The sequence below is a fragment of the Canis lupus genome, chromosome 29, assembly GCF_048164855.1.
Source record: "Canis lupus baileyi chromosome 29, mCanLup2.hap1, whole genome shotgun sequence".
In the NCBI taxonomy this organism is placed as follows: domain Eukaryota; kingdom Metazoa; phylum Chordata; class Mammalia; order Carnivora; family Canidae; genus Canis; species Canis lupus.
The window spans coordinates 10,700,722-10,728,206 of NC_132866.1; the positions used below are offsets into that span (position 1 = coordinate 10,700,722).

A 27,485-nucleotide genomic window follows, 5' to 3' on the forward strand; every position below is an offset into this window, starting at 1 on the left:
CCAGCAAGGGTTCTCGACGGGCTGAGCTAAAACAGGGCATTCCGGATTCCGTCCCTGTGATTTGTACAGGAGCCCTGCCATGCTGAAATGCCACCTGCCACACAGGAATGGGAAGGCGCCACTATTTGAAGAAGACTTCTAGCAGAGTCCTGCAAAACTCAGGTCCCAGAGGGGAAAACCCCTCCAGGGGAGCTGCTTCTTCCTGCTAGAGGTCCCCCAGCCATTCCCTGGAGAGATACGGTGCTCCCCCACCACCACCCCCAACCCTTAGACAAAGGGTTGTCTGCAAGGACTGCTCTCCATTCCTGGCCCTCGGGCATCTCTGTTTCCACTGGATTTGGTGAAAGCCTAAGTCATCCATCTCACTTCCTTCTAAATTCAGTGATCCCCAAATCCTGGAAATACTAAGGCAGTAGCCTCAAACTTCAGCTCCATTTCAGGGGCATACGCCATGGAGGGCTGACCCTGCAGAAGGCCTCCAAAGCTCCACCCGCTCCAGAATGGTCTATGGCCAGAGCTGGCTTGGGACCCAGCACCCCACCCCGGCCTCGGCCGTGAAACACACTGCACCTCTGAATGACTCTTGCTGCCCCGCACAGCCAACACCGTGTCTTCCAGGTGGGAGCTTTTATTATGTTTTACAACCATGACAACACAGGACGGTGGCTGTGACAGCAAACATTTCAGATAAAGGAATGGACCAAGTTACACCCGCCCCGTCCTTGCGGCCTCCTTCCGTATGTCTCTCCGAGACAGTTTCTGTGTCCTTCCTTTGCAAATTCGAGAAAGTTGAAAAGACACACTTAAAGTAGCAGGAACACCATCAGCAAAATGAAGCAGAAGGGTAACTCTGAGAAACAACTGATGAGACACACACGACAGAAAGCCTCTTCTACTGTGTTATGATGCCAGGGGGGTGGAAGAGCAGGCCCTGGGCTCAGCGTCCATCGTCCTGAGACCCTCGTCATACGGGGCCTTCGGTGATGCCTTCCAGAGGCATGCTGGGTGCGCTGTCAGCTGTGGGCCGCTCGTCTTTCTTCAGCGACGTCGGGACCCGGAGGCTGACGTAGGGTTTGTGACAAGCTGTGTTGGCCAGAGGGGGGTAGTGCTGTCTGTAGCAAATGTATGCAAAAATGAGGCCAATGACTCCACCAACAAAAGAATCTAGGCAGAAAGAGCACAAAAAGGAGAAATGTGTTATGATTCACTCAAATGCGGCCAGTTACGTTTTCTAGAAAGTACTCTCCTCACCTGCTGCGGTGAGTGGGTTGCTTGCCCGATCTCCTGAGAGACTAAAGGAAAGAGAAATCACGCTGGAGGAACAGATCCTGATGGCCTCTGCAGACCTTTTCGTTTCTAGGACTTAAAGATGCCCTGAAAATGTTTATTTGATTCCCTCTTGTGTCCTTAATATGCCCCTGAGCATTGCATGAACTCAGATTTGCATTCTTGGATATGAAAATCAATTCTAGAATCTGGAAGGAGTCCAACTATCTCCATAGAATCTAGATCCCCTGGATGGGAGGGGGGCTGTGATCTCTTACTCTTTAGCAAGTTCCCCCTGGACTCCTGCAGTATTGCTGGTGAGCTACAGAAACCCATCAAACATGTGGTCTCTGCCTCGCGGTTAAATGATTTCCCAGGGAAGAAATAAACTTCTGAGTCAAAAAGTAAAGAAAACATTTTATGATACACCAGGATTGGCAACTCAACAGATCCGTGCTGTGAGAATCCTGATCCTTCCAACATCTCATCAAGTTGAGGGGCCAAGGGGGGCAGAGGAGGCAGGAGAGGGCATCTGGAGGCAGAACAGACCCTCCACTGGGTGGGAGGGGTCTTGCCCAAGAAGACATTCAGCTGGTTCCCAGTAGATACCCCATGAAAGCAGCCCAACCCTACAGCCCTCATTTTGTGTGTGCGTACTTTGGCACTTTAAACCGTCTATGGATTATTCTTGCCCAAAAGATCCTAACAGAATGGAAAACCTCCCCTAACAAAAGAAATTTTGGACTCTTTTGAAGGTTGCTGCCATGTGAACTGTCATTCTCCATTCGGGGCTTCCTCTTCCACATTTGCTATCTTGTAGGCCTCCTCTTAGAGGCAAACAGCAACCTGAATTCCTGAGTGGGGTCACAAGGTATAATTTTTTTCTTTTATTTAAATTCAATTAATTAACACGGATTTTATTATTACTTTCAGAGGAGGGGTTTTGTGATTCATCAGTTGTATATGACACCCAGCGCTCATTCCATCAAGCGCCCTCCCTCATGCCCATCACCCGGTTACCCCATCCCCCACCTCCTTCCCCTCTAGTGACCCTCAGTTGTTTCCTAGAGTTAAGAGTCTCCCATGGTTTGTCTCCCTCTATGATTTCATAGGATTTCACTCACAGCTGGAAGTTAAGAAACAAACCAGAGGATCATAGGGGAAGGGAGGGAAAGATAAAATAAGGCATAATTAACAGGATTAAATCCAATTCCTCAAAAAGAGAAACCCCTTACATTGCCTATGGCCAGCGGCCTATAAAAATGTGCCAGGACTCAAGGGTTCAAGGTCATAGAATTGCACTGTTGTTCTGTTCTTTCTCTAACCCCAGGGCACAGCTCCCTGGGGCATTATTTTTATAAGAGTCTGAAATGATCCATGACATCTGCATTTGAGCCATTGACTACTGAACAGGGCAAAGAGCAAAACCTACAAATAATGTCATTTGGCATTCAATTTTCTGGGGTACGGCATCTCATTAGGTGCACCACTGACCACAGGACATCGAATCGTTCTGAGCAAATGTTCTCCGGGCTCACTGATGGAGCAGCGTGCGAGGGAGTGGTGCGTCCTGCCCATGCTCTTTTCCCATTTAATGGAGAGAGGGGAAAGTGGTATCGCAGGTCCGCCAGAGTCATCAGAAATATCAAGGGCACCAAAAGGACCAGGCAAGCCGCCTTCTCAGCAAAGTCATGTGGGGCTGGGTTTATTACAAAGGTGGAGAACAGGAATCAAAAAATGCCTTACTTTATGAGGGAGACTGTCATCAAGGGCCTCAAGTGGGCTATTGTCATTTTGATGAAATCACACTCACATCCTGTACAAGTGCTGACAGAAAAGCAGGCAAGCGGACAAGCAGGGTTTTATTAAGAGAAAAACCACTTGGGATTGACTTTACCCTAACTATGGGGGCCTGGGATTAAGGGTTCAGAAGGGGAATGCATGGATCTTGGTGTCCCCACAGCACAAAATACCAGTGTCCCGACTCAGCATCAATGCCATCCCACTGCACACCTGTATGTGCTCCACATGGGTGTAGGTGTCAGGCGTGATGTCTGGCCCTGGGACATGAGGCTGAACAAAAGAGACATGCTCACAGTCCTAAGGGGCCAGAGGGACATGAAATAGTGACAGCTTTATCACTGAGCTGCAGCTGTGATACACACCACGAAGAAGTATGGGACTGTGAGACCGCCCTGCAGAGTAGCCTGGGCTGGGCCGGTCTGTCCAGGCGACTTTCACGGAGGACATACCCCACAGGCCAGCCGTGCAGGATAAGCAGGTGTGAACCAGGGCAAGTAAAGGGAGACAGGGTATGCCTGCAATCTTCCAGGTGGAGCAAAAAAGGAAGGGGCTTGGCAAATTTGGGGAAATGGAAGGAAGGACCATCTTTTACCAGAGGGGTGGTGTCCTTATAATTCTGCAGGACATTAATTGACCATAAGGTCTTCCATGTACTCTCAAGCTGTGTGGAACCCTCAGCACGGACCAGGGTCCCCACTGGCTTTCTGGGAGACTGCGCACACATCTTAACCCAAACCCACCACTCAGTGCTGACTTCCCCTTGATGGCCTTCCTCATCTTCGTTTCCCAGAGCCCCACAGTTATTACTCGGTAAATGTTTGATGACCTGAAATGTGAACAGCAGTGACAAGACACACTAAAGAATCGACATCACCAGCCACCAAGTGCCACACATTGTGTGATCCCGTGTATGTGCAATGCCCAGAATAAGGAAATCCGTGGAGAAAGAAAGAAGATTAGCGGTTGCCCGGGACTGGGATCGGGGGTTTTTGGGGAGGTGAAGAAAAGTTCCTGGAATTAGAGAGTGGTGATGGTTGCACAACTCTGACTATACTAAAAACCACTGGATTATATGCTTTTAAAGGGACGAATTCTAAGTTACAAAACTCTAGAAAGCAGGGCGAGAGAAATACTACTAGATGGGTTCCCATAGTGGTAGAAAGAGGGATAGACTTTGAATCAGGCAATCTAGATTTGAATCTTATAAAATGGGCATGGTCCCCACTCTCTTCTCATGAGGTCAAAGGACAGGAGAGGCTTTCTCCCGGTCTAGCATTCAGAAGTGCCAGTACATACTGGCCATGCTCACCTGCTCTGGCACAGACAGTCAGAAAGGCTTCTGAAGATGTGCTGACAAGTCCCCCAGGGGAACACATCTCTCTCTGTCACCATGGCAACATCCAATATCACTGAGACAGCTTGACTTGGGAACTTGTATGCTTTGGGCTCTATGACCCAGGATACTAGGGTAAAAATCATCTCTGACAAACTCAACAACCACCCCCTCCCCATGACGGTTTCTGTTCCTTTCATTCTACTACTAGTGAAGCTTTCTGGTTTTGTGACTTTGAGTTTCTATAAAAGAACTTTCATGGCACAGAGGATGCACAATCTATTTGGTATAGTGGAAGCTGGAAGGGCAGCCGCCATGCCCGTCTTCCTCACCACTATGTATCCAAAGGAGACTATGCCTGGGACACGGGCACAAGAGACATAGTGAGCGAATGGAAAGTTTAAAGTCTAATTTTTCTGTTCACTTTTATTTTTATTTTTTAAAAAGAATTATTTATTTATTTATGATAGAGAGAGAGAGAGAGAAAGAGAGGCAGAGACACAGGCAGAGGGAGAAGCAGGCTCCATGCACCGGGAGCCCGACGTGGGATTCGATCCCGGGTCTTCAGGATCACTCCCTGGGCCAAAGGCAGGCACTAAACTGCTGAGCCACCCAGGGATCCCCTTTCTGTTCATTTTTAAAGGAAAAGAACTTGCAGAGGAAAGGTTAATTTTAATAAGTCCCCTCCCCCAAATTTCAATAAAACCAGTGTGAAGGAAAAGATGATGTTAGTATCAAAGGAACATGATTTAGTTAAATTCATTCATTCGTTCAACACATTGCTTGGGCACTGTTATGAGTTGAATTGTGTCCCCTGCCCCACAAAAAAGATAAGTTGAAGTCCTAACCCCAGTACTTCAGAATGTGACCTCATTTGGATGTAGAGTCTAGAGAGGTCATCAAATTCAAATGAGATCATGAGGGTGGGCTCTCATCTAATAGGACTGGTGTTCTTATAAAAGTGTGACTTTGGCCACAGAGAAAGACACCCACAGAGGGAAGATGATGTGAAGAAACACAAGGAAAACACTTGTGTAGTAGAGATTGGAATTATGCTGCCATGAGCGAAGGACCATTTGGGGTTACTAGAAGCTGGAAGAGGCACTTGAGGATCTTTCCCCTACAGGTGTCAGAGGAAGGGCGGCCCCACGCACTTGATTTTGGACTTCTGGCCTCCAGAACCGGGAGACAATTACTATTGTTCTAAGCCACTGGGTTTGTGGAACTTTTGTCACAGCAGCCCAAGGAAACTAACACACGTACCTACCATGTGCCATGACAACAAGAGACAAAAATCCCTGCCCACATGGAGATCAGACTCTAGGGCAGGGTTCCATATTGCCCATAGCTGCTTCCACACGACTACAGCCAAATCCAGGAGTTGCAATAGAGACTGTATGGACCACACGAAGCCAAGGATGTTTATTCACTATCTGACCCTTTACAGAAGCAGTCTGCAGACCTCTGTTCCAGCGGATAAGGACAGACAATAATCAATACACAATAAACTGCTCAGTTCCTCAGACAGTGATAAATGAGCAAGAGGAGAGAAACAAGGAGTGCAGAAGAAGGGCTGCGGTTTCAAGACTGGTCATCACGAGACGTCCTCATCCAGAGGGTAACAGCTGAACCAAGGCTGGAGGGTGAGGGAATAAGGCCCACCTGCAGAGGGTGTCAGATTCTGGAAATATTTTGAACAAAGAGCCCACAAGAGAAACGTGAGAAAATGAGGGAAGGAACAGAGTAGAGTGAAGCAAGGTGGTCAGTGAGCCCTGTGAGCAGCCAACATCCATCTTCCCTGGGAAGTGGGCAACAGGGGAAGGCCAGCTAACCTGGGGGCAGAGAGGGCAGAGGGCCTGACCCACGCTCCCTTTGGCCTGGCCCAAAGCACTGTCCAGTGGCTCTGATGGGAGGGACGGTGACCAGGGGCTGCAGATGGCTCCAGCCCCTCCTGCGGGGACACCTTGGGAAGGAAGGTAGAGGTGGGCAGACTCCTAAGACGTCAAGGCTGAGAGGCTCCCAGACCCCGAGCATCGTTCAGCCTCTGATGCTGAATGAATACAGACCCTGCTATGGAGGGCACTGACAGAGGAGGGAAAGGAGTTGAGATCAGTTCACTCCAGACCGAGAATATCCATGTTTCTGTTCTACACAAGGCTGGTGGGGTTCTGGTAGGAGCAGTAACACAGTTCCAAGGGCTCCTTTTCAATTCACTTTGTTCAGAGAATCTAGAAACTTCTTCTGAAAGCCCAAGGAAACACCTGGTTACCAGTGTGTTCCTCAACTGTGTGTGTGTGTGTGTGTGTGTGTGTGTGTGTGTGTGTGAGGCAGGGGCAGCAGCCTCTTCCTGGCTTTTCAATGTGGCACATGAACCACCCAGCAAAATGTCCCCCCGACCCCCAATCACCTCATCTGCAGGGCTGAAAAGCTCCTGAAGTCCAGTAACTACATGAAAATTCATTTCAAGTCACAGACGCTTCACAGCCCAGTGAGGGAAACACGGCGAAGGCAGCGGCAGCCACCGTGAACAACTCAGCCCAGTCAAACATGGCGTCTGTGACTGCCATGGGTGCCTTCTAACCTCAGGCTGGGTGGGAATGAAGGACCGTTTCCCCCCTTGAGACCCATTTTTCTGTCTTACATTCAGAAGGAGACGCTCTTTCTTAGAGTGAAACACCACACAAGCACCCAGGGCTGCTTAAAATGACATTATGATTACAGAAACCAGTGTTGGTTGAAAGATTACCCCCAAAGATGGAGTCACATGAGGAAAGCCTGGACCCAGATACAGGAATTTGAGAGGCAGAGGGGGCTTGCTATTATGTCCACTCATACAGCAAATAGTACGTTCCTGCCACTCCTGTAATTCTTCACTGACTAGAAATCACAAACGCACAAGCCTATGCGTGGAGATAGAAGCAAGTTCAGTAAGAAGCTCTGCTCCTTCTCCACATTTTTCTCCACATGTTTTTCCTAGCAGGGGAATGCCACAAGTTTTAACTCTTGAAAACGCATGGCTAATCACAAAGGTAAACCTCTTTATGGGGTGCTGGCCTTGGCAGTTAGCATCACCCACGAAACTTCGTTGCTTCCAGTTGACCTGAAAGCGGTCACGTCACAAAGACATGGAGACTCTCAGCCACGTACAGACTCAGTACCCATCCAGCTGGTTTTATTTTGGCAGAAGTCCTGCTAAGAGTTTCGCATGGCCTGTGCCCTCCATTTTCTTCACTTAATAAAACAACGGGCTTGTACATTTGGAGTGGAGCTGGGAAGGCAAGAAAGTCAAGGAGGGTGTTGATAACAGAAAACAACCATGACAATGGAAAGAGTGAGGCATTTGGGATTATGGGCTATTTACTGGATAAGAATATATAATTGAGGGATTGGATGTACTTCTCTATTAGACACAGTTGTGTAAGTCAAAATTGAAATGGAGTCATAAAAATCTCCTAATATTAATGTTGTTAACTAAAGTCTATAATGAGAGGGATTTGCATTTTGCTGATGCCTCCGGGACTCCACATGGATTCTCATCATGATGGACGGTGCCTGCCCACGGTCACTGGGTAGCTCAGTCTGCAAAGAAAACCAACTTATCTATCTCCATCAGGCATCCTGCCTCAAACACCCGCCACACTGTCTATCCCTTCTCCAAGCTGGAAACCTTGGAGGACTCCCTGACTACTCCCTTAATGAGTGAGTGTTCAATGAATAAAATTTCCCACTCCTGCTTCTTAACATGTAATAAGGGGGGGCGGGGAGATGGCGCTGAGGTTAGCACCATCTACACCTTAGATCAGGGTTCTTCTACCTCAGCAGTAGCCATCTGGGGCTGGATAGGTCTTTGTTGTGGGCGAGGCGCTATCCTGTACATTGTAAGATGTTTACCAGCATCCCTGACCTCTACCCGCTAGGTGCCAGTAGCAACCATCACCCCCAGTTGTACAAACCAAAAAGATATCTGCAGACATTGCCAAATGTCCCCTGGGAGGCAGTCGCCCCCTGTTGAGATGGCTGGTGGAGACAGTGACAGATGGCCTCATAAAAGGGAATTCAAGTACAATGAGCCAGACTCATTTCAGAGCCCATTAAAGAATCCAAGGCACACCCCTCTCCTGGATGATTCTGGAGGCATAAATTGAACAGATGATGGTACAGGTGAACTGGTACCTGGGCCACATCAATGACCTGTACCAATCCACGCACGTTCAGTTTTGCCTGTGGAAGTCTACCGCAGCTCACATATGGCCCTAAACATCGCTGAACATAAATTCTCTTGCTTTGCCTTCCCATTAATATTCTCCCTCTAATCCTCCAGTTCCTTTCTGTGCCAGCTGGATAAGATGGGTCTGAAGCCCCGTCGCCAGCAGGCTTTCAACACACCAGCTGCATGATGAGTCCACCACTTCCAGAAAGCCTCGGACTGTGATTCTTCATCCTTTCACGACGTACCAGCCACAGCAAGGTAAGGAGGAAAAGACCAGCCAGGACCAAAGCAATTTAAAAGAGGCCAATCTCATGTCTTAGGGTTTCAGGACAAGATCACTACGCAAAGGCTCTTACTGCCTTCTGAGATGAAGCAACAGTCAATTCAAATATGAAACCCTTCGTCATTTCACAAATCCAACGTGACTGAATAAAAGTGCAAACCGGGGATTCACAGCTTCAAAACAGACCATGTTCCAAAAACATATCTGCCCCTAAATCAGTTTGGGAAACACAACCCATCCTTCTTCAGAAACAATGCACGATGCAACAACAATACCAATTTGCATTTGTGCAATATGTTTTCATGTGCAAAGTACATCCGGATCCATTATTTCATTCAGTCTACAAAATAGCATGTGAAATATTTGGAGGTTATTGTTCTCAAGTTCAGAAAAAGACGCTGCAGTTCACAAGGGGTCCATGAAAAGCAGTCCGTAAAACACCAGCCAGCCCATAACATTCTTCACAGGGAAATGCCCTCATCATCCAGGCAACAATGATTCTGTTGGAAAATGATTCTGTCAGTCTCCATCTGACTCACTGATAAAAGTAGACCCCAAGGGTGGGCACAGGGCTCAGCATTATGGCTTCTAGTGACCGCCCCCATCAGCAGGGCCCCTAGATCTTGATCAGCACTTGGTGCATCCACCTGCCCAGACCATGCATCAGTCTCTCTTTCCCCTGCACCCTTTATTCTTGGCTCCAAGCTGCTGCTAGAAGCTTGTGAAGCCCGCAGCATGAGCTCCAGGAGGGTGGCAGGTGGAGCTGAGGCCAGGGAAGGAGCAGGAGAAGCCGGGGAAGTAGTGGGAGGAGCAGAAGGCCCCGGAAAAGATGGGAAGAAGATATCCCCAGCCAGGAGCACCCCTCACCTCTGGCCTTATCTGCTGCCTCACCACCCCTGGATTAAACACCTGGGAAGAGGTGAGAAGTGTGCAGGATCACAAGGCACCTGGCTGCAGAGATAGAAAAGGGGGAGAATGGGAATTGCCTGGTGGCAGCCAGAAAGCAGGCAAGGAAGAGGAGGGGCAAGCAATAGAGAGATCGGGGGAAGCCATACGGATGGGGAGCTGGATCTGGGCACATATAATTCAGTCTGTGACTGACGCTGACACACTGGAGCTCTTGCCCGAAGCTAGCTTCTCAGACTTCATTGGAAATAACCAATTTGAAGAAAAAAAAAAAAAAGGAAATAACCAATTTGCAGGTTAATGCAGACTCCTGGCCACCACTCCAGAACCACCCCCCACCCGCACCCCAGAGTTGGTTTCCTGTCTCAGGGTGTCCTGATCAAGGGAATCTGAGGATTGCCCCGTGGGGAATACGGCCCTTATACCCGGTGCTCCTGGGAGGCCCCCTGTCCTATGGACATCACCTCAGCCTCTGCTCCCTGTTTGCTGTGGCAGGTGCCGCTTGACGTTCAGGCAGGCCGTGAGCTGCAGCTTATCTGCAGGAGGATATGGCATGGTATAGTCTTATTCCAGTCCCTCATTTGTTTTGTGTTATTTTCACTTTGCTCAGATACTCCAGGATTCATACATATAGGTCAGCCTCACCACAGCCTTGCAGCAGCTGCTCGGAACATTGCTGGCATTGATGCCTGGGCCGGACACATCCTCTGGAAGTGCATCTGTGGCGAGAAGTATGTCCTTGTGCGATGGATGTGAGATGCGAAAGGAGCCAAAAACCACTTGGCACCAAGTCTGAAGACTGAGGCAAGTGATCTAGCAAGGAAATCACAGTTGCATCCGAGGCCAAGGGTCTGCCATCCTGCTGGGACTTGAGCACAGAGGAGGAGGAGGGGCTCCAATTCTACACCCAGGAAGGGCAGCATGAAGGTCAGAGCTCACAAGAACAGGCATGTTTTCTTTAAAACTGTATCTGCTGTTATTTCAGCCAACCCTGGCCTGACAGTAGGCACTCGGTTCTCCCTGAATAGGTACCTTTCTGGACCCATCCCTGCAGGAGGGTGTCAGACTCCCATGAGGACTGGGCAGGCCCTGGGCAGGGACTCACCTTGCCAGTGATGCTTGTAGTCACACATACGGGACAGGGCAATCATCATGGCGCAGTAGAGGGGCAAGATGGCAGCACACAGCCTCCAGCTCTTCCCCCGCCCACTCTCGGTGAAGCAGTGCAGCTTGCCAGCCAAGTAGAACGTCGTGAAGCCAAGGCCAGAAAAGGCAACTGCCAAAGAGAAACAGCAGGTGTTACTCTAGCAGGTGGTAAGTGGCAGGGACACAGCACGTCCTGGGCATCCTGTCAGCCATCTTGCACACCCCAGGGCCAACGCACGTTGGCACCAGGCTCCATCTAGGCAATCTGTGCTCTTGCTAGAACCATGCCGGTACGAAACTTTTAACAATGAGAATGACCTTCCAGGCTTGTGTGTGATCAAAATCTATTCTAATTTCTTTCTTTCTCTCTTTCTCTCTTTCTCTCTTTTCTTTCCTTCCTTCCTTCCTTCCTTCCTTCTTTCTGTCAGTCAGTCATACATGCATTCATTCAACAGTGATTTAAAGGGTATCTTCTGTGTGCTAGACAGGCACTGCTCTAGGTTGGAGAATAACAAAGTGCTTCAGGTGCTGTCCCTGTGTCAAGGGGCTCAAGGTCTGGTTGAAAGACACAGCCATGTGAAGAGAGGATTTTATTATAATCTGTTGAGTTCTATATGAAAAAGTGTGTAGAGAATGCAAGACTGTGGTGACTGCTTAGATTTGAAGAGTGAGGGAAAGGAAGGGATTCGGGGCTTGCTGGTGTTCAGTAAGGGGGGTCCAGCACAACTATGGAGGAATGAGTTTGATGGAGAGATTGACAGTGATAACTATGGTCTTTAGGAGAAAACAAGGCCGTTATCACTGTCAATCTCTCCATCAAACTCATTCCTCCATAGTTGTGCTGGACCCCCCTTACTGAACACCAGCAAGCCCCGAATCCCTTCCTTTCCCTCACTCTTCAGTTAGTAAATTGAACACCAATAAAAAAAATAATAATAAAAAAAAAAAAAAAAAAAAAAGACTATGGATATTGATTTTTAGAATTGCAAAGACAAGTCATGACTATTCTAGGTCCATTGTCAAAAGTGTGGAAGTTGGGTGTATGTAATCCCTAAAGTTTTCACCCAGTAAGGTTTAAAACACAGGTGGAACTCAGTGAGATTTAAAGTAGGCTTTAAATCTTTCGTGGGCTTAGAAAGGCCCTGCAACCCTGGCTATGCATGGAGTAGGAAGGTGAAAACCTGAAAAACCTAGGAAGCTCTATGAAATCCTGGCAGCCACTGCCAGACATTCTATTGATGCTGGTCTACTGGTCTGGAGCATGTGTGTGAGTGTGAGTGTACGAGAGTGTATGTATGTGGGAGTGGGAGTGAGTGTGTGCATAAATGTATATGAGTATGTGTATGTATGTACAAGTGTGTGTGCATATGTGAATGTGGGTACACGTGTGAGTGTAGGTGTACATGTATGAGTATGTGAGTGTGCATATGTATAAGTGTGTGTGCAAATGAGTATATGTGTGTATGAATGTGTATGTGTGCAAGTGTATGTGATTATAAGCATGTATGTGTGTGAGTATATGTGAGTAGTATGTGTGAGCATGTTATGTGTGAAGTGTGTATATATGAGGGTATGTGAGAGCATGCGAGTGTGCGCATACGTCCATGTGAGCATGTGAGCGTGTGAGTGTGCACGCGCACACTACCTGAATGATTCTAACGCCAATGGGGACTGACCTTTGGACACTTCCACTGAGCCGCAGCCCTTGCCTTTTCAGGACACCAGCCTAATCAAAGCTTTCCTCTTGGTGAGAACATACTGCTGAGGGGCAGACTCCTTGGACTGCACACCAGGACCTGGTAAAACAGTTCTCACAAACACTCTGGATGCCAGGGACTTTGAGAGACTGCCCGAGCCTGAGCAGCGGCCTCAGCATCCCCTTAGTCACAGATGCAGAACGTCAGGCTTGCCTGGACCTGCTGAGTTAGACTCTGCCTTTCGCAAGGTCCACGTGAGACCTGTGGGCACTCTCCAGTGTGAGAGGGCCTGCCCCAAAATGCAATAATACAAAAATATGGAGGGCTCTAGAAGATATTCTGGTCGAATTATTTATAATTATACAACAATAGAAGGTGATGAATGCAGAGGCACAGATAAGCAAACTGCTTTTTCCATTCAGTGGACTATGACGCACTGGCAAAAATCACTGTGCTCATACAGTACTTCGGATGATACTCATGGTGCCACATTAAGTGAAAAGAGCCGTACCTTAAATTGTAGGTTCAAGATAATCATGTCTATAGCACATAAAAATGAATAACCTGCAGCTTTCCCAAATTATTGCTGATAATGTTTTTTTTGTTTTGTTTTTTTTAAGAGAGAGAGAGAGCTCAATTGGGGGTAGAGGCAGAGGGGGGAGAGAGAGAAACTTAAGCAGGCTCCATGCCCAGCTGGAAGCCCAATGCAGGGTTGGATCCCATGCCCCTGAGATCATGACCTGAGCCTAAATCAAGAGTCAGATGCTTAACCAACTAAGCCAGCCAGGCGCCCCAATAATGTGTCTTCTTAAAAGAGATCCCTGAGGTACAAACATAAGTTTATGCCAAAATAGAATGTTTTCAACAACCAAATTAAACAAGGTAAGAGGGTATTTTTTTTTCCTTTTTTTCCCTTTTCTGTCCTTTTTGAACAGAATATTAAAACAGGTTTATCTCAGGGATGCCTGGGTGGCTCCCAGTTGAACGTCTGCCTTTGGCTCAGGGTGTGATCCCGGGGTCCCAGGATTGAGTCCCACATCAGGCTCCCTGCATGGAGCCTGCTTCTCCCTCTGCCTGTGTCTCTGCCTCTCTCTCTCTCTCTCTCTCTCTCTCCCTGTATCTCTCATGAATAAATACATAAAATCTTAAAAAATAAATAAATAAAACAGGTTTATCTCAGGAATAAAAATGAAGCACTTAAACATTTTTTGAATAATGATTAGCACTTAAGTAAACAGCAAAGCAGTGCCAATATGTATTGAATATTCTGTTTAAAATAAGAATATGTAAGCAGCCTCATTGTCCAGGCCTGTTCTGCATTTTTGCTATGATGGAAGGTTTTTACGTGATTTATGGGCATTCCAAAGTGGCCCCATTTGGCCACCACCCTAGCAAGCACAATGGGTTCTTAATTTCCCGTCCTTACCCACGTTGCTCTGCTTCTCCTATTCATTTACATCCTCCTCTGAGATGGCAGCATGGGAGGGGGAGGCTGGACAGTTGGCTCTGGTGGGTACCGGCCGCCTCCTGAATTCTTACGGGGGAGTAATGGAATTCATTCAAACCAGACAGCTTAGCAAGTCTATCTGGCTAATTATACTGAATGTGGGAGCATACAAGAACTGTCCTGGGGCTGTGTAGGGTTATGGATGAAAGTCTCCATGATTTCAATCAGAGAGGCAGCCCTAAGTGTTGCCAAGTTGACATCTCTTGGGAAAAGAAACAGAAAAAAAGAAGTCAATGAGTACAGGGTGGACAATGAGCAGGAATTTGTATGTGTCCCCCTAAATTGGTTTGGAGACTTTAGGACAATGCCACCTGAGCCTGGAGGCACAAGATGGGTAAGCGAAGAGGCTGCTGAAAACCCCCCATGATTGAGACCTGGGGTGAGCAGCTCACGGCCAGACCCCACACTGCACCAGATCACCTCCTCGTGCCCCCCGGGAACTTGCATTTGGCCGGTTTTGGCAGCAGCAGGCTGGCACTTATATTTTGGAGACTGCAGATAAAAAGTACTCTCCCTCATGCTCTGGGACCCACGCTGCAGCCCTCCAAAGTGTGGGAGCATCTGCTCCTTTGAAAAAGGGAGCAGGGAATCTAAGGCGTTTTTAAAGGGTGGGGTCAACAGCCTGGATCCTGTGGGCATCCGAAGGCAGCTGCACTTCTTTCTCACGTTCTATTGGGCCTTTGGGCAATTTTTAAAGCACACCATGCATTTACTTTTCTAGGCTCCATGCTAAACCTTATGCTTGTCACTTTCTCAGTGACATTTATACAGCTGTTGAACCAGCAGAACGTCCTTTGGCAAAGGGCTTCTGAGGCTCTGCCTCGTGGCCTGGGAGGCACATCTGAGCCCTGGTGTGACTCCACGGGCATTTTGCATTCCTGCTTTTCCAAAGACTCTCTGAATAAGAACCAGGCTCTGCCAAACAGCACTGAATTCCTATGGTCCCACACTTTGTCCTGCCACCTCCTCCTGTGAGGCTGGGGGCCTGGGACCAGGATGCAACCTCCTGGGAGCCCCTCTGGCTCTCAGATCCAGGGGCTCGCCGAGGCTCAGGTTCTATTTAACTGGGAGAAAAAGAAAACAGAGAAGTTTTTTTAAAAGAAATGCTTTCCAAGGCTAGCCGAGCCACACCTGATTCTCTTCTTTAAGAAACGTGCACTTAGGACACTACGGGGCTGTAAAACCTTTTCGGCTCATACAGAACAGGTGAGATCCTGTTCATTCTGCTTGCCTTTCCCCTTAAACACAGCCCCGACTTCCAGCATAATTAAGAAATGGAACTGAGAGCAGAGCAGTCGAGGCACTGGACCTCGAGATGGAGATCATAAAGTAGGGGAAATGTGTTCCTATTTTGCTAACGTTAGGAACAATAGACACGTGCTCAGAACACTCCCAAGCCAGTAGGCAAGAGAATGCTGAGACTCTACCTACCTTTCCCTGGGGCTCAGAGCTTGTTTATTTGCTCTCCAAAGTTTGAAACACACACACACACACACACACACACACACACACACACACACACGCTCTCACAGCGATCTATGGGGAAGAGCATATGCCCCTTGCTTTCAGAGCCTGTAGCAGGTTTTCAGAGCTAGAAACAGCTGATTGTAAATATTTATGTGTTGATCTGGCTGTGAAAAGCAAAGATGTTCTTGGAGCCTCTAAACTCAGAAGCAGATGAAGGAGAATGATTTCCCCACCCTGTTTCTGGCACTCGCAGTGCTCACTTCTGGCATTGTCACCAATGAGAGGAGAAAAGCAAAGCATCACAATGCAAGTTGCTGGCCCAGGACGGGACATGAGGCACATCCCCTTGCACAGGGCTCTCTGCCTGCCTGGTGACTCAGCAAGGGAATCACTGCTTCTTCTCCCAGGCTACCCAGACGAAATACTATAGATTTACAGCTCTGTCTTTGCAAAGAAAGTTCTATTTATTGAGCTAGCTTAGATGAAACAACGTGGTTAGCCTCCCTACCACCCCCACATACACACCCAGTTGATTTTTAAACCAAATGGAAGACATCTGGACCCCAATGATTGCAATAAATAAAACTGGCGCACACAAATCTTGCAAAATAAACGGGATAAGAATCAGGGGGACAGATCCTGCTTTGCATGTTGTGTTTTTCACTTTCGCTAGTTTAATAAATTTCCCCAGACAAACCGATCATTCCTGGCACCAAAAATGAAATTGTGCCCTGATGAAGTAATCTGTACAAATTTTCCATTGTATGATGCTCACAGAGCGAATATTTTCTTCTCCAAGAGGGAGAAAAGCAATACCAGATGGCTGAATTAATCTTAAACTGAAGGGTGTTTCGAGGGGAGTGTCAGTGCATCATCCCTGCAAGACCATCCAAAACCAGGACGTGGGAACAACAACCCTTGTCTGGTCAGGACAAGCAGGACAGTGCTGCTGGCAGTCGGAGATGCGGGTTCTCACCGTGGCTCTGTCATTAACTGAACACATGACCTGGAGCAAGCCACCTTCCCTCTCTGGGCCTCAGTGTGCTCTGTAAAACGAGACGCTGAACCACAGGGGTCACCACGTCATGCCCTTGGGGGTCAGGCAGATAGGGGCAGGAATAAAATAATTGGGTATTCGAGGCAGCTTCTTGCAGTGAAAACCCTCCTGGTCTATCTTCTATTACCCTACTGTTGCTAGACCTCAGATGGGAAGTATTTCACTTTCTGGAAAAAAAAAAAAAAGCTACTTTGTGCTGGTAAATGACAACTAACACCCGGGCTTCACTGATGGGCCAAACTGGGAGTGGTGAGGACTGGGGAGCCTCTGCCTGTTTAGAGATGCAGCCGTGCCATTGAAGATGCACCTGCCATTTAAAGATGCGGCTGCTGTGTGCTGTGTTAGAAACGTGGGCTCCGTGTTCCTAGAAGTTCGGATCTTCTGGCAAAGGAGAGAAATCCCAATGTTTGTGGTAAATGTCTTCATTTTAAAATATTGACAACTAATCAAAAGTTAATACAGTGCGGACCAAATAAACCTCACCTGTGGGCCAACAGGGCTGGACCCGAGGACTGCCGATTTGACAGCTCACCTGACCCCCGCCTTCCAGGGCAGACGGTCTCCTGTTAAATCAGCCTCCTCGCCTGAGCTGAAAATTACACACATCAATTTGTCCCTGCTCTCCACGCTAGAGCAAAGAAGCACTTGAGCTTGGGGTGATTTTGCTTAAACCAACAGCAACAGCAAATTACTTGATGCAGGGGATTTGCAAACTAAGTAATCCTTTCAACAGCAGGGACTACTGACTGTCCCTGACTTACAAGGGTGTGGCTTACTTTTTTTTTTTTTTTTTTTTTTACTTTATAATGGTGTGAAAGAAACATGCATTCGGTAGAAAGTGTACTTTGATTTCTGAATTTTGTCCTTTCCCCGTGTATGTGACATGCGATATGATCCTCTCTTGTGATGCTCAGCAGTGCCAGCCACGGCCCCTGGTCAGTCCCAGGATCTCCAGGGCAAACAATGGGCACCGCTTACAGCCATTCTGTTCTTCTCTTCAGTGTTCAATAAGTCACAGGAGATGTTCGATACTTGATTTTAAAATAAGCTTTGTGTTAGATGATTTTGCCCAGCTGTAGGCTAATGTAGGTGTTCTGAACACATTCAAGGGGGGGGGGGTAGACGAAGCCATGAGGTGCAGTAGGTTAGGTGTATTACAATTGCAATTTCAACTTATGATATTTTCAACCTACTATGGGTTCATCAGGATGTAACCCCATCATAAGTTGAAGAGAATCTGTATTTTGCATTGTTGGGGAGTGTGGGCTTTTGAGGCAAACCCGTGTGGTCTCAGTTCTGCCGCTTAATTCCCTTATAGGCTTGCCTCTTGGGGTCTCAGTTTCCTTATTTACACAATAGGGATAGTGCACTTGCCTTCCAAAGTTATCTTGCAAATTAGTCAACAAGGAATTGTAAAATGCTTAGCGTAGTGCTTGCCTAATCCATGGCCTTGGTTCTGTAAAGTTTCATTCTGCAAGAAAAGCCTTCACAAAGTCTACTCATGCAATCTGCAGCTCTTTAGTTACATAACTGCATGCTCACTAAGAGAGAATTCCAGAGCTAGGCACTCGGGCTGTAATAATTCTGTGGCCCCCAAGGCTCTCAGTGGATATAAAGTGATCTTAGTAAAATGAACAAACTTGAAGACTCAGTGAGATGAGTCAGTGGATATATCTTTCTGACCCCACTTTGCAGGATGTCTGAAGCTCTCAGATGAGAGGGTCAGAGAGCCCGGAGGCTGTGCCTGTGCTAAGTGACCCATCACATATAGCTTTTCTCCTAGGATTCCCCAGAAATAAGCTTCATTGTGTTAGAACCTACTTTAATGGCCTTGTGACTCCAAATGCCTTAATGTGATTCATTTCTCCTTCAAAGTTTCAATGTCATAGTTTCTCAGTTCACAGTTCAGCCCAGTAAGATGCTTGCTCTGTTTTCTTTTATATGACAGGATAGATTCATTAATATTCTAAGATATTGGTTAAGAGATTTTCCTTAAAAAAAAAAAAAAGAATGTAGATCACTACAAATCCTAGTGAGAATGTGGATCCACAGTGCACCTCTAGCCTAAAACCCTCAACAGAATTTAAGAAATGACAGCTATTTATTCTGCACAAAACTATCAACGGAAGATCATTAACATCTGATTTAACTATCCAATCTGAGTTACAATTTTAAAGGCCAATTTTGATGAAAACTACAGAACAAACTCAGTACCCACAGTGATTTTTAAAACAGCCTGCCTTCTCCCCAGTTCAGGAGCAGTGAGATTGTTTTGCTCAGAGGTAGGAGGCAAAAAGTCTATCTTTGCTGGAAAAAAAGAGAATTCTCAAAATCCTTGAAATCTTTTGAATCTTACATCAATCAATGATTCTTCTAAAATCTCTTTTAATGACAAGAGTTCATCACAATCAACAACCTCAAAAAGTATCAATTAATTCAACTAGATAATTTAGGGGAAAGGATTTAGGTCCTGATTTATCTTGATAAGCAGCTGTACATAATTCCTTTTCTTTGCTTGTATAATCGAGTCTCTTTTTCCTCCCTCTGCCTTCCTACTCACGCAGGTAGACATAGATCCCACTAGACTATAACCTCCATGAGGGCAGGACTTAAGCTAACTTCTTCACCCTTGAATCTGTACAGTTCTACACACTGATTGACTCCAATAAATATGTGCTGAATGAAGACTTAGCCCAAAGGTGTATTATCATCATACATTCCTTCTCTCACTCTCTCAACACCTATTTATTAATGGCCTCAAAGAACCAGAGACTTTGCTGGACCACAGTGATAGGAAGATACATAAGACCCAGCTCTTGCCCTGGAGGAGTTTTGTTTGGGATAGAAAAACTGGGAAAAACAAGAAAAGCTCCATGGAGGAAATAAAATTGGAGCCTGGAGGACAGACAGAAGGAAGAGGTTGTAAAACCACCTTAGTTATCTGGAATCCAGGGGTTAAAGCCATTCAATCCTGCCGTAGAACTGTCTATGATTCCAGGCATGATCACAGTGGCTATCAGCCTCAGAAAGAATGACTTACTCAAGTACCATTAACCTTAAGATTTAACAAGAATTGGGTGTGCTGGCAAGAAACTGAAAGCCATCTGTTAGACCAAAGGAGATTAGGTAAGCAGCGTGGGGAACGCTGGCTGAGCCAGGGATTGTTGAAGCCAGTACCACCTGACTGCTCCAGAGGGACAGAGAGAACCATCTTGACCCACTGTAGGAGGCCAGGTGGCCAAGCAGACCTGCTGGATACAACTCCGGAGATGTGCCATGAATTGAGAACCTACAGCTAGTCAGAGATAGAGTGAGGATCTAAGTAAAGGTGAGAAGTGCTCTGTAGCACAGCTGGGTGGACCTAGGTATGCGTCCTGACCCCACCACCTCCCATCCATGTGACCTAGGGCAAGGTGCTTAACTTCAAAAACTCAGGCTCACCATCTGTAAACCAGACAAGCCAGCAGCTGTCCAACAGCCCAACTGGGAGAACCAATCACAAAGTGTCCATGATATGCTGGACAAAGCGCCTGGCCCGTATTAGGCTCTCGGGGATGGTCTAACCTCTTTTCCCCTCCCTCTGCCTTCCTACTCACGCTCTTTCTCAAAATGACACTGCCTCCCCAAAGGGAATCAAAGTGTGGACGAGGAAATGAAGCAGACACAGGTACCAAGATAACAAGGATGAGAATTTCATGGCACCAGGATGGCTCCATGACCAAGATGGTGTCTGCATCCTCTGCCATTGTAAGTCCCACACCAAGAATAGTGCCCACTCAAGTCACAGGTGCTCAATAAATACAAATGAATGAACAAATTAATGAAAGGAAGGAATGGTAGGATAATACGGAAGCTGAACCAGATGATGTATACTCCTGAGTGCTCTATGGGGGCACAGTGATAAGCATCCCTTCTCTGCCTAACTAACTCCTATTCATTCTTTAGGTCTGTTTGAACGTTACCTCAAGGCCTACCCTAGCCACCCCCAGCAGGTATAACGGGCTCTTACTATACCTTATACCTGTCCTTCATAATACTTAACACCACTCTTCTTATTTATGTGATTGCCCAGTATCAACTACTTTTCTACCGGATTCTCAGCTTTACAGACGCAGAGGCTGTGTTCCCCATGCCTGCACTCACTAGGTGCTCAATAAATGTGTATAGTGAATAAATAGCTGTAGATCTGACAAGCAGGGAAGATTTCACAAAAGAAGGAGGAGGCAGGGATGCACCCAATGATGGAGTAGGGGTAGTCAGGCACGGGCTCAGAATAACATATGGGAGGCAGATGAGCTGGAGTGTTCATTCAATTCTTCCCTTACCACAATCCCACCCTCCAGACATATACACAGTCAGCCAATCTCTCTCTCTCTCTCTCTCTCTCTCTCTCTCTCTCTCACACACACACACACACACACACACACACACACACACACAACTTCTTCCTACAAGGATGACCCCAGAATCCTCCCAGAGACTTCCAAACAGAAGTCCCTCTGTTCCCTAGGGACTGACAACCCGCTCCCATCCCCCAGATATCTGGGCTAGATTCCAGGGAAGAATGAGAGATGCTCTCAGAGTTCTCAGATGAGGTGAAGCTAAAGAAAGGGAAGGAACTAAAGATTCCAAGGATCTGAAGGACAGACAGGTGCAGTGGCACTTCAATAAAGCAGAAAAGAAGAAAAGAGAAGACTAGACTGACTTAAGCAGGTTGTAGGAATGTAGGAATGACAGCAAGACCGTCAGGTATGGAGTACCTCCAGCTGCCAGGCACTGTACTAGAAGATCTCATTACCTGGCCTTACTTCATCCCCCAGAACAACACAATGACATAGGTATTAGGTACATTTTATGTATGACAAATGGAGGCTCAGATAGGTCAAATTAGTGACCAAAGGTTAATGCAGCCCTCTCTCTCTCTCTCTCTCTCTCTCTCATTAATGAATAGATAAAATCTTTTTTAAAATTGATGAATTTTTTCCTTTTGTAATGGGGGGGTAGGGCAGAGAGAGAGAAAGAGAGAGAGAGAGAATCTTGAGCAGGCTCCATGTCTAGTACAGAGCCCGACACAGGGCTTGATTCCACAACCCTTAGGTCATGACCTGAGCCAAAATCAAAAGCTGGATGCTTAACCAATAGACCCACCCAGGTGCCCTATTGGTGAATTATTTCTAAAAAGAGCAAGAAATCACAGATTTTCTTAGCACAGTTGCAGTTATACAACTAACCGCCTATTTGTTTTTATACCCCAGTAGGCATGTGCCTTTCAGGATCACCACTGAAGCCCTAGGATCTCAGCATACTGCCTGGCAAGAAAAGTAACCAATACACAGCAACCAAATGAATATATAAATGGTAGAGTCTATTTATTCATTTCACAAACATAACTGGACTCTATTAAGTACTCTGGGAATAGCCCAAGGTCCTTGGGGACCAGAAAACAGTATGGCTATGAAAGGTCATGTCCTTCATCCCCTGTTTCTAGGCAGGGTGATACTTAAGCTTCCTAAGCCAGACGAGATTTCCATCTCATGATAGAAACGAGAGTACAGCCTTTATTTGAGGATGAGCAATGGGGAAAAGGAAAAGGAACCAAAAAGCTCATAATTAGTCTGAAAGCAAATATCAGAGGCAGGAAACGCAAACAGAAGAGGCAGACTGTAAGCTCCTTGTGTAACCCCAGTCCTGCATCTTCAAATAGGATTCTGTTCTGGAAAAAAAAAAAAAAATGAACCAACAACCAACAACCAACTCAGGCACAATGCACAAAAAAGTGCAGGGGGAGTTCCAGTGGCCACGAAGAAATTGACTTTGGGGGAAGAAGAGGTCCTTTTGTCGGTTCCTGGAGGCACGACCTTGGATCGTGGATCTTGGATCCTTGCAGATGCAGAGGAGGATCAAGGATGGTTAAAAGACAGAAGCCACTCTGGCTCACCCCACACATCCGATGCTGCTTGATGGCAAAGTCTTGTTAGGAATCATAAATGTTGCTCCTCACCCTGGAGAGAGCTATGAACAGTCACCATGATGGGAAGTGGTTTTGCATACCAGAGCATTCTGATCTATGGAAGGTCTAAGTCACCAAGATAGCTTTTGCTTTTTTCCCTTGTGATCATATGCCACAATGATCTGCAATATAAATATAAAAAATGCCCTCAAAATGGAGAAATGGCCTTTCACGTCACACCATTCAGGAAGCTGATAAAAGCATGGGCCAGATTCAGGAAAAGATAACATGTTAATGAAAAATAATTTTATTTGTACCTCCCAATGCCTTAGCAGAACATAAATGAGATGGTGAAATTTCAGTAGTAATGTCCATGTTGGAGAAACAACCAAAAAGGCAGTAGCCACTAACACACCCAGCATGTTCATCCGATCAGCCTCTACATGGGGTGCATGAACTTCAGGAGAAACCTTGAAGTCTTAATGAAGGATAGTGCCCAGCTATCTGCCAAGGAAGTGAACTTTTATGAGTTGTTATACTACCTAGAATATGATTTGTTAGGGAAAAACTGCCCTTCTAACCTGCCCCCAGCCTTAGTCCTGATTGGGGATCTCAGCCCACCCGGGAGAACAACATGTGAGATGATAGACAACATATAAATTGGTCTCTGCCCCTGGTTCCTGGCACAAAGCTCCGAAAGCACTTGTAAATTCCTAAGTGATATAGGCACTAGGTGCATCTGTTGTTCTAATGTGGTGACTCCGGGTGGGCCCCTGAATGGGGGCTGGTCACCAGAAGGCCAAGCCATGACTAGAAGCTTGGGAATTTCTGCCCCACCTGCCATTCTCATTCAGAGAAGAGAGAGGGGCTGGAAAGAGAGTCCATGATGGATTATGCTTATAAGATAAAGCCTCCACAAAAATTCCCAAACTACAGGGTTCAGAGAATTTCTACTGTGGTGAACGTACCAAGAGGATGGCCCCAACTCCATGGAGACAGTCCTGTGCCTTATCTCTTATCTCAGAAGACCTTGCCTTATCTCTTCATCTGGCTGTTCATCTGTATCCTTTATCATATCCTTTAATAAACTGGTAAAAGTAAGTGTTTCCTTGAGTTCTGTGAGATGCTCTAGCAGATTAATCAAAGCTGAGGAGGGGGGTCATGGGAATGTCAGATTTGTAGCCAATCAGCTAGAAGCACAAGTGACAACCTGGATTTGTAATTGTCATCTGAGGCTGGGTAGGGACAGTCTTGTGGGACAATGAGCACAGTATAAGATCCAGAAGAGTGGGGAACACAGGAGGAAAGACCAGGTTTTTGTACACAGAATGGACATTAATGAGCTGTGCATTAAGATCTGCTGTCCCGGAGGTGTTTGGCTCAACTGCTGACCAAGAGGGTGGCCATGATGGGTGCTGACCATGGCCAATCAAATCTTCTCAGCCCTGCAAGAGTGGTGAAGAGAAGGCACACAGACCTCACATGACATCCTGAGCCTGTGAGGCTGTTGTTCTGATTACTGCAGCCCGTCCAGACTCGGGACTGAAGAAGTGACCAGATACCTAAGGAGGTGGCTTCCCAAACTTTCCTCATGTCCTGGTTTCCCTGACAACAAACCTCTATCACCAAAGACCATCCGTGCTCATCTCTCACTTAACACTCCTAAGGAAACCAACCATAGAGAAGGCAAGAGTCACATTTATTTGATGCAAACAAGGGCTGTCTCCCCATTACTTACACCATCCACATTCAGAAAGGATTTGTTTTATGTTCATATAAGAATTGTGGGGGTTTTTTGTTTTGTTTTTGTATTTTTTTTTAGAGATAAAGAGAGTGTGAGCCAGCAGGGAAGGGCAGAGGCACAGGGAGAGAGAGAATCTTAAGCAGGCTCTATGCTCAGGGCAGAACCCAATGTTGGGCCCAACCTCATGACCTTGAGATCACAACCTGAGCCAAAATCAAGAGTCAGACACAACCAACTATGCCACCTAGGCACCCCACGATGGATTTTTTTTAAGTTAAGAGAGCCATTCAAATTTGAGAAAGCAAAAATGCCAATTTTTCATCTCCTTTGACCTTGGCAGACATCACTTTGATCAAGGGCCTCTATCAAGCAGCCAGCCTTAGGCTCAGGATCTTCCTTAAGACAACATCCAAGTAGCAACTTGCCCCAAACAACAAACTGAAATGTACCTGCTGGGCTCTTTCAAATCCTTTAATCCAAGATAGCACAAAACAGAACAAAAATAGAACTCTTCAGGTGTTACAAGATTTGGGTTCCAGGTCAGAGTGTGTCCCCTACCAGTGCTCTTATCTATTGGCCGAATTGGGACAACATCTGCCTCACCTGACTCTCAGAAACACATTTTTTTTTGTGAAAGTACTTTGTAAACAGAAATTCAACGAACAAATGACAGATGGTGTTAGAAACCGATGAGCAAAATTGCAGCCGACCTTAGACCCAGATCCATCTGCTGCTCAGCCCGACTTCAGCCTCCTTTTCTAACACAGTGGACACTTGTCCAACTCAGGATTTCATTTCCAGGGGTGTGGGAGACAGAATATCCTGACCAAAAGAACTAAATATCAAGTGAAACACAAAAGCAAGCAAACAATCTTTTCAACTTATCACTGAGTTGACACAAAGAGAAGAATTAATGAAAGCAAGGTTCCTCAAAATGAAAGGAAAGCACGGGTCTCAGATATAAGGAAACAGCAAAGCCAGACTGTGCCCTGAGTGTGTTCAGAGAAACCCACAGACCTTGAGCCCCTGCTTTGATGTCACCATGAGGCCCAGGGGCAAAGACATGGTCTCAGGTTTATCCGAGGTGGAGAATCTAACAGGAGACCCCTGAATAAACCATAGGTCCCAAAATCTTCAGAATAAATAAGGAGGAGACAATAAGGAGCCTTGCCTATCTCCATCTTTGTGCTGTACGGAGAGACCTCACAACTATCACACGCCTCTCACAGGTTTTTGCTGTCCAATTCCTGCTTCTCCTCTGGTCTCCACAAAACCTTATGTGGAGAATTAATACTGGATGGCCGTGGAGCAAGTAGTGCTCTCTGGAAAAATTCACCTTCAACCCAGACATCAAAATATTCCCCCAAAACAAAGTTCTAGGAAAAAATTAAAAGCCCAGAGTTAATGGGGTTGCCTGGACAGTTAAGCATCCAACTCTTGGTTATTTTGCCCAGGTCCTGATCTTACGGCCATGAGAGTGAGCCCAGCATGGGGCTCCCTGCTCAGTGGAGAGTCGGCTTGAGATTCTCTCTCTCCCCTCCCCATTCTGCTCTCTCTCTCTCTCTCTCAAATAAATTTAAAAAAATAAAATCTTCAAAAAAAAAACAAAACAGTAAGAAAGCTCAAAACACAAAAGATTTCAGGGCATAAATAGGAAAAGCTGACTCATAACTTCAGATAATATAAGGCACAGAATATAAAATAATTATTTGCAATGCATTTAAGGAAATTACAGGGAAGCATGAAAATAAGGACAAAGAACATGCATTATAAAAAATAATGAAGCAGATTTTTTTAAAGGGCCAAACAGAATTCTATTTATTTTTTAAAAAGTGTAATTGAACTTAAAAACTCAATAGATTAAATAAGCATGTGAGACAATACTGAATAGAGAATGAATAAATTGGAAGACAGATTCAAAATTCTTCCAGAATGCAGTTAGAAGCAGAGGTGCAAAATATACAGGAGAGGTTGTGTGATGTGGCTAAGATGGTGGGAGAGTCTTACTGGAGTTCCAGAGTAGAGGAGATAATAAAGAACCTTGAGGGACAGTGTTTAAACAGATAATGCCTGGAGCATCTCAGAATGTTGACAGACACAAACCTGAGACTTAGGGAGCCCAGTGAATCTCACGCAAGATATGTGAAAGGAAACCCACACCAAGACATGTAATAATAAAACTTCATGACACACAAGAAAAGCAAGATGCTAAGAGCACCAGAAAGGAAAAAACACAGTATTAACAAAGGAGCAGCAGTAAGACTTAACATCTGACTTCAAAAAAGCCAAAAACATTGGAGCAATAAATGTGAAATAGTATCTTCCATGTTTAGAGACAGTCACTGTCAAATTAGGACTCCATAGTTAGTAAAGCTGTCTTCTAAGAATGAGGTCAAACAAAGGAAATTTAGAAAAATAAAAACAGGGCATTCGCCAAAGAAAGAGTATCAAGGAAGGAAATTTAAAGGCTCTATTTGAGGTAGGAGGTGGATGGCCTGAGGCGGCAAAGGGATGGTAAGCAGACGTATCAGGACGCACACAGGTCGCACATGGGTTATATATGGGTCACACACACGTTGGCTGGTGCTTCTGTCGAGGGAGAGAGAGAAAGAATCCTAGATTGAAAACACCAGAGATCTACCAGATAAATGAGAATGCATTTATCAGAGGGAAAGCATTCAGTGTCTTCATGTTAAATGTTCAGAAGGGAATAACAAAGATATTAAATAACTTGAGACTTTGTTAACTATGTGTGTTAAACTACAGGATTGATAGAACTTCTAAAAGAAAGGAGGAAAATATGAAATTATAACAGGATTGTACAGGAAGGAAGGGGAAAACATTACGCAATGAATGATATAAATAAACCCCAACATAAATAAAGTTGAGTAATGACAAGAACTGTAATTAAAATTAGCTCCCCAGCTAAAAGTTCAAAAAAATTCATACACAAAACACAGAGCACAGTCATAGCATGGAAAAAGATAAAAGAAGCAAATATTAAGCAAGAAAAGCTGGTTTCAATAGTAAAGCCAGATATTCATTATTGTAATGACAGCATTAGAAATAAAGATGGTCATGACTTAATTATAAAGGTAGAAGGTAGATAGAACAGG

The 27,485-nt window shown here is 46.0% G+C and overlaps 1 protein-coding gene across 4 annotated transcripts in view; it reads right to left on the reverse strand.

Annotated features, from left to right (window-relative positions):
* Window positions 1-612: 612 nt before the first annotated feature.
* The window catches only part of PLPP4 (phospholipid phosphatase 4), a 119,595-nt gene continuing 92,722 nt past the window's right edge, over window positions 613-27,485 (reverse strand). For 3 of the 4 annotated variants that reach the window (XM_072805086.1, XM_072805087.1, XM_072805085.1), the window contains exons 6-7: window positions 10,907-11,077; window positions 613-1,164 (exon numbers count right to left, since the gene is read on the reverse strand). In XM_072805086.1, the coding sequence (XP_072661187.1) occupies window positions 965-1,164; window positions 10,907-11,077 (371 nt within the window). In that variant the 3' untranslated portion in view covers window positions 613-964. The remainder of the gene's footprint in view (window positions 1,165-10,906; window positions 11,078-27,485) is intronic. The other variant, XM_072805088.1, reaches the window with a different exon arrangement.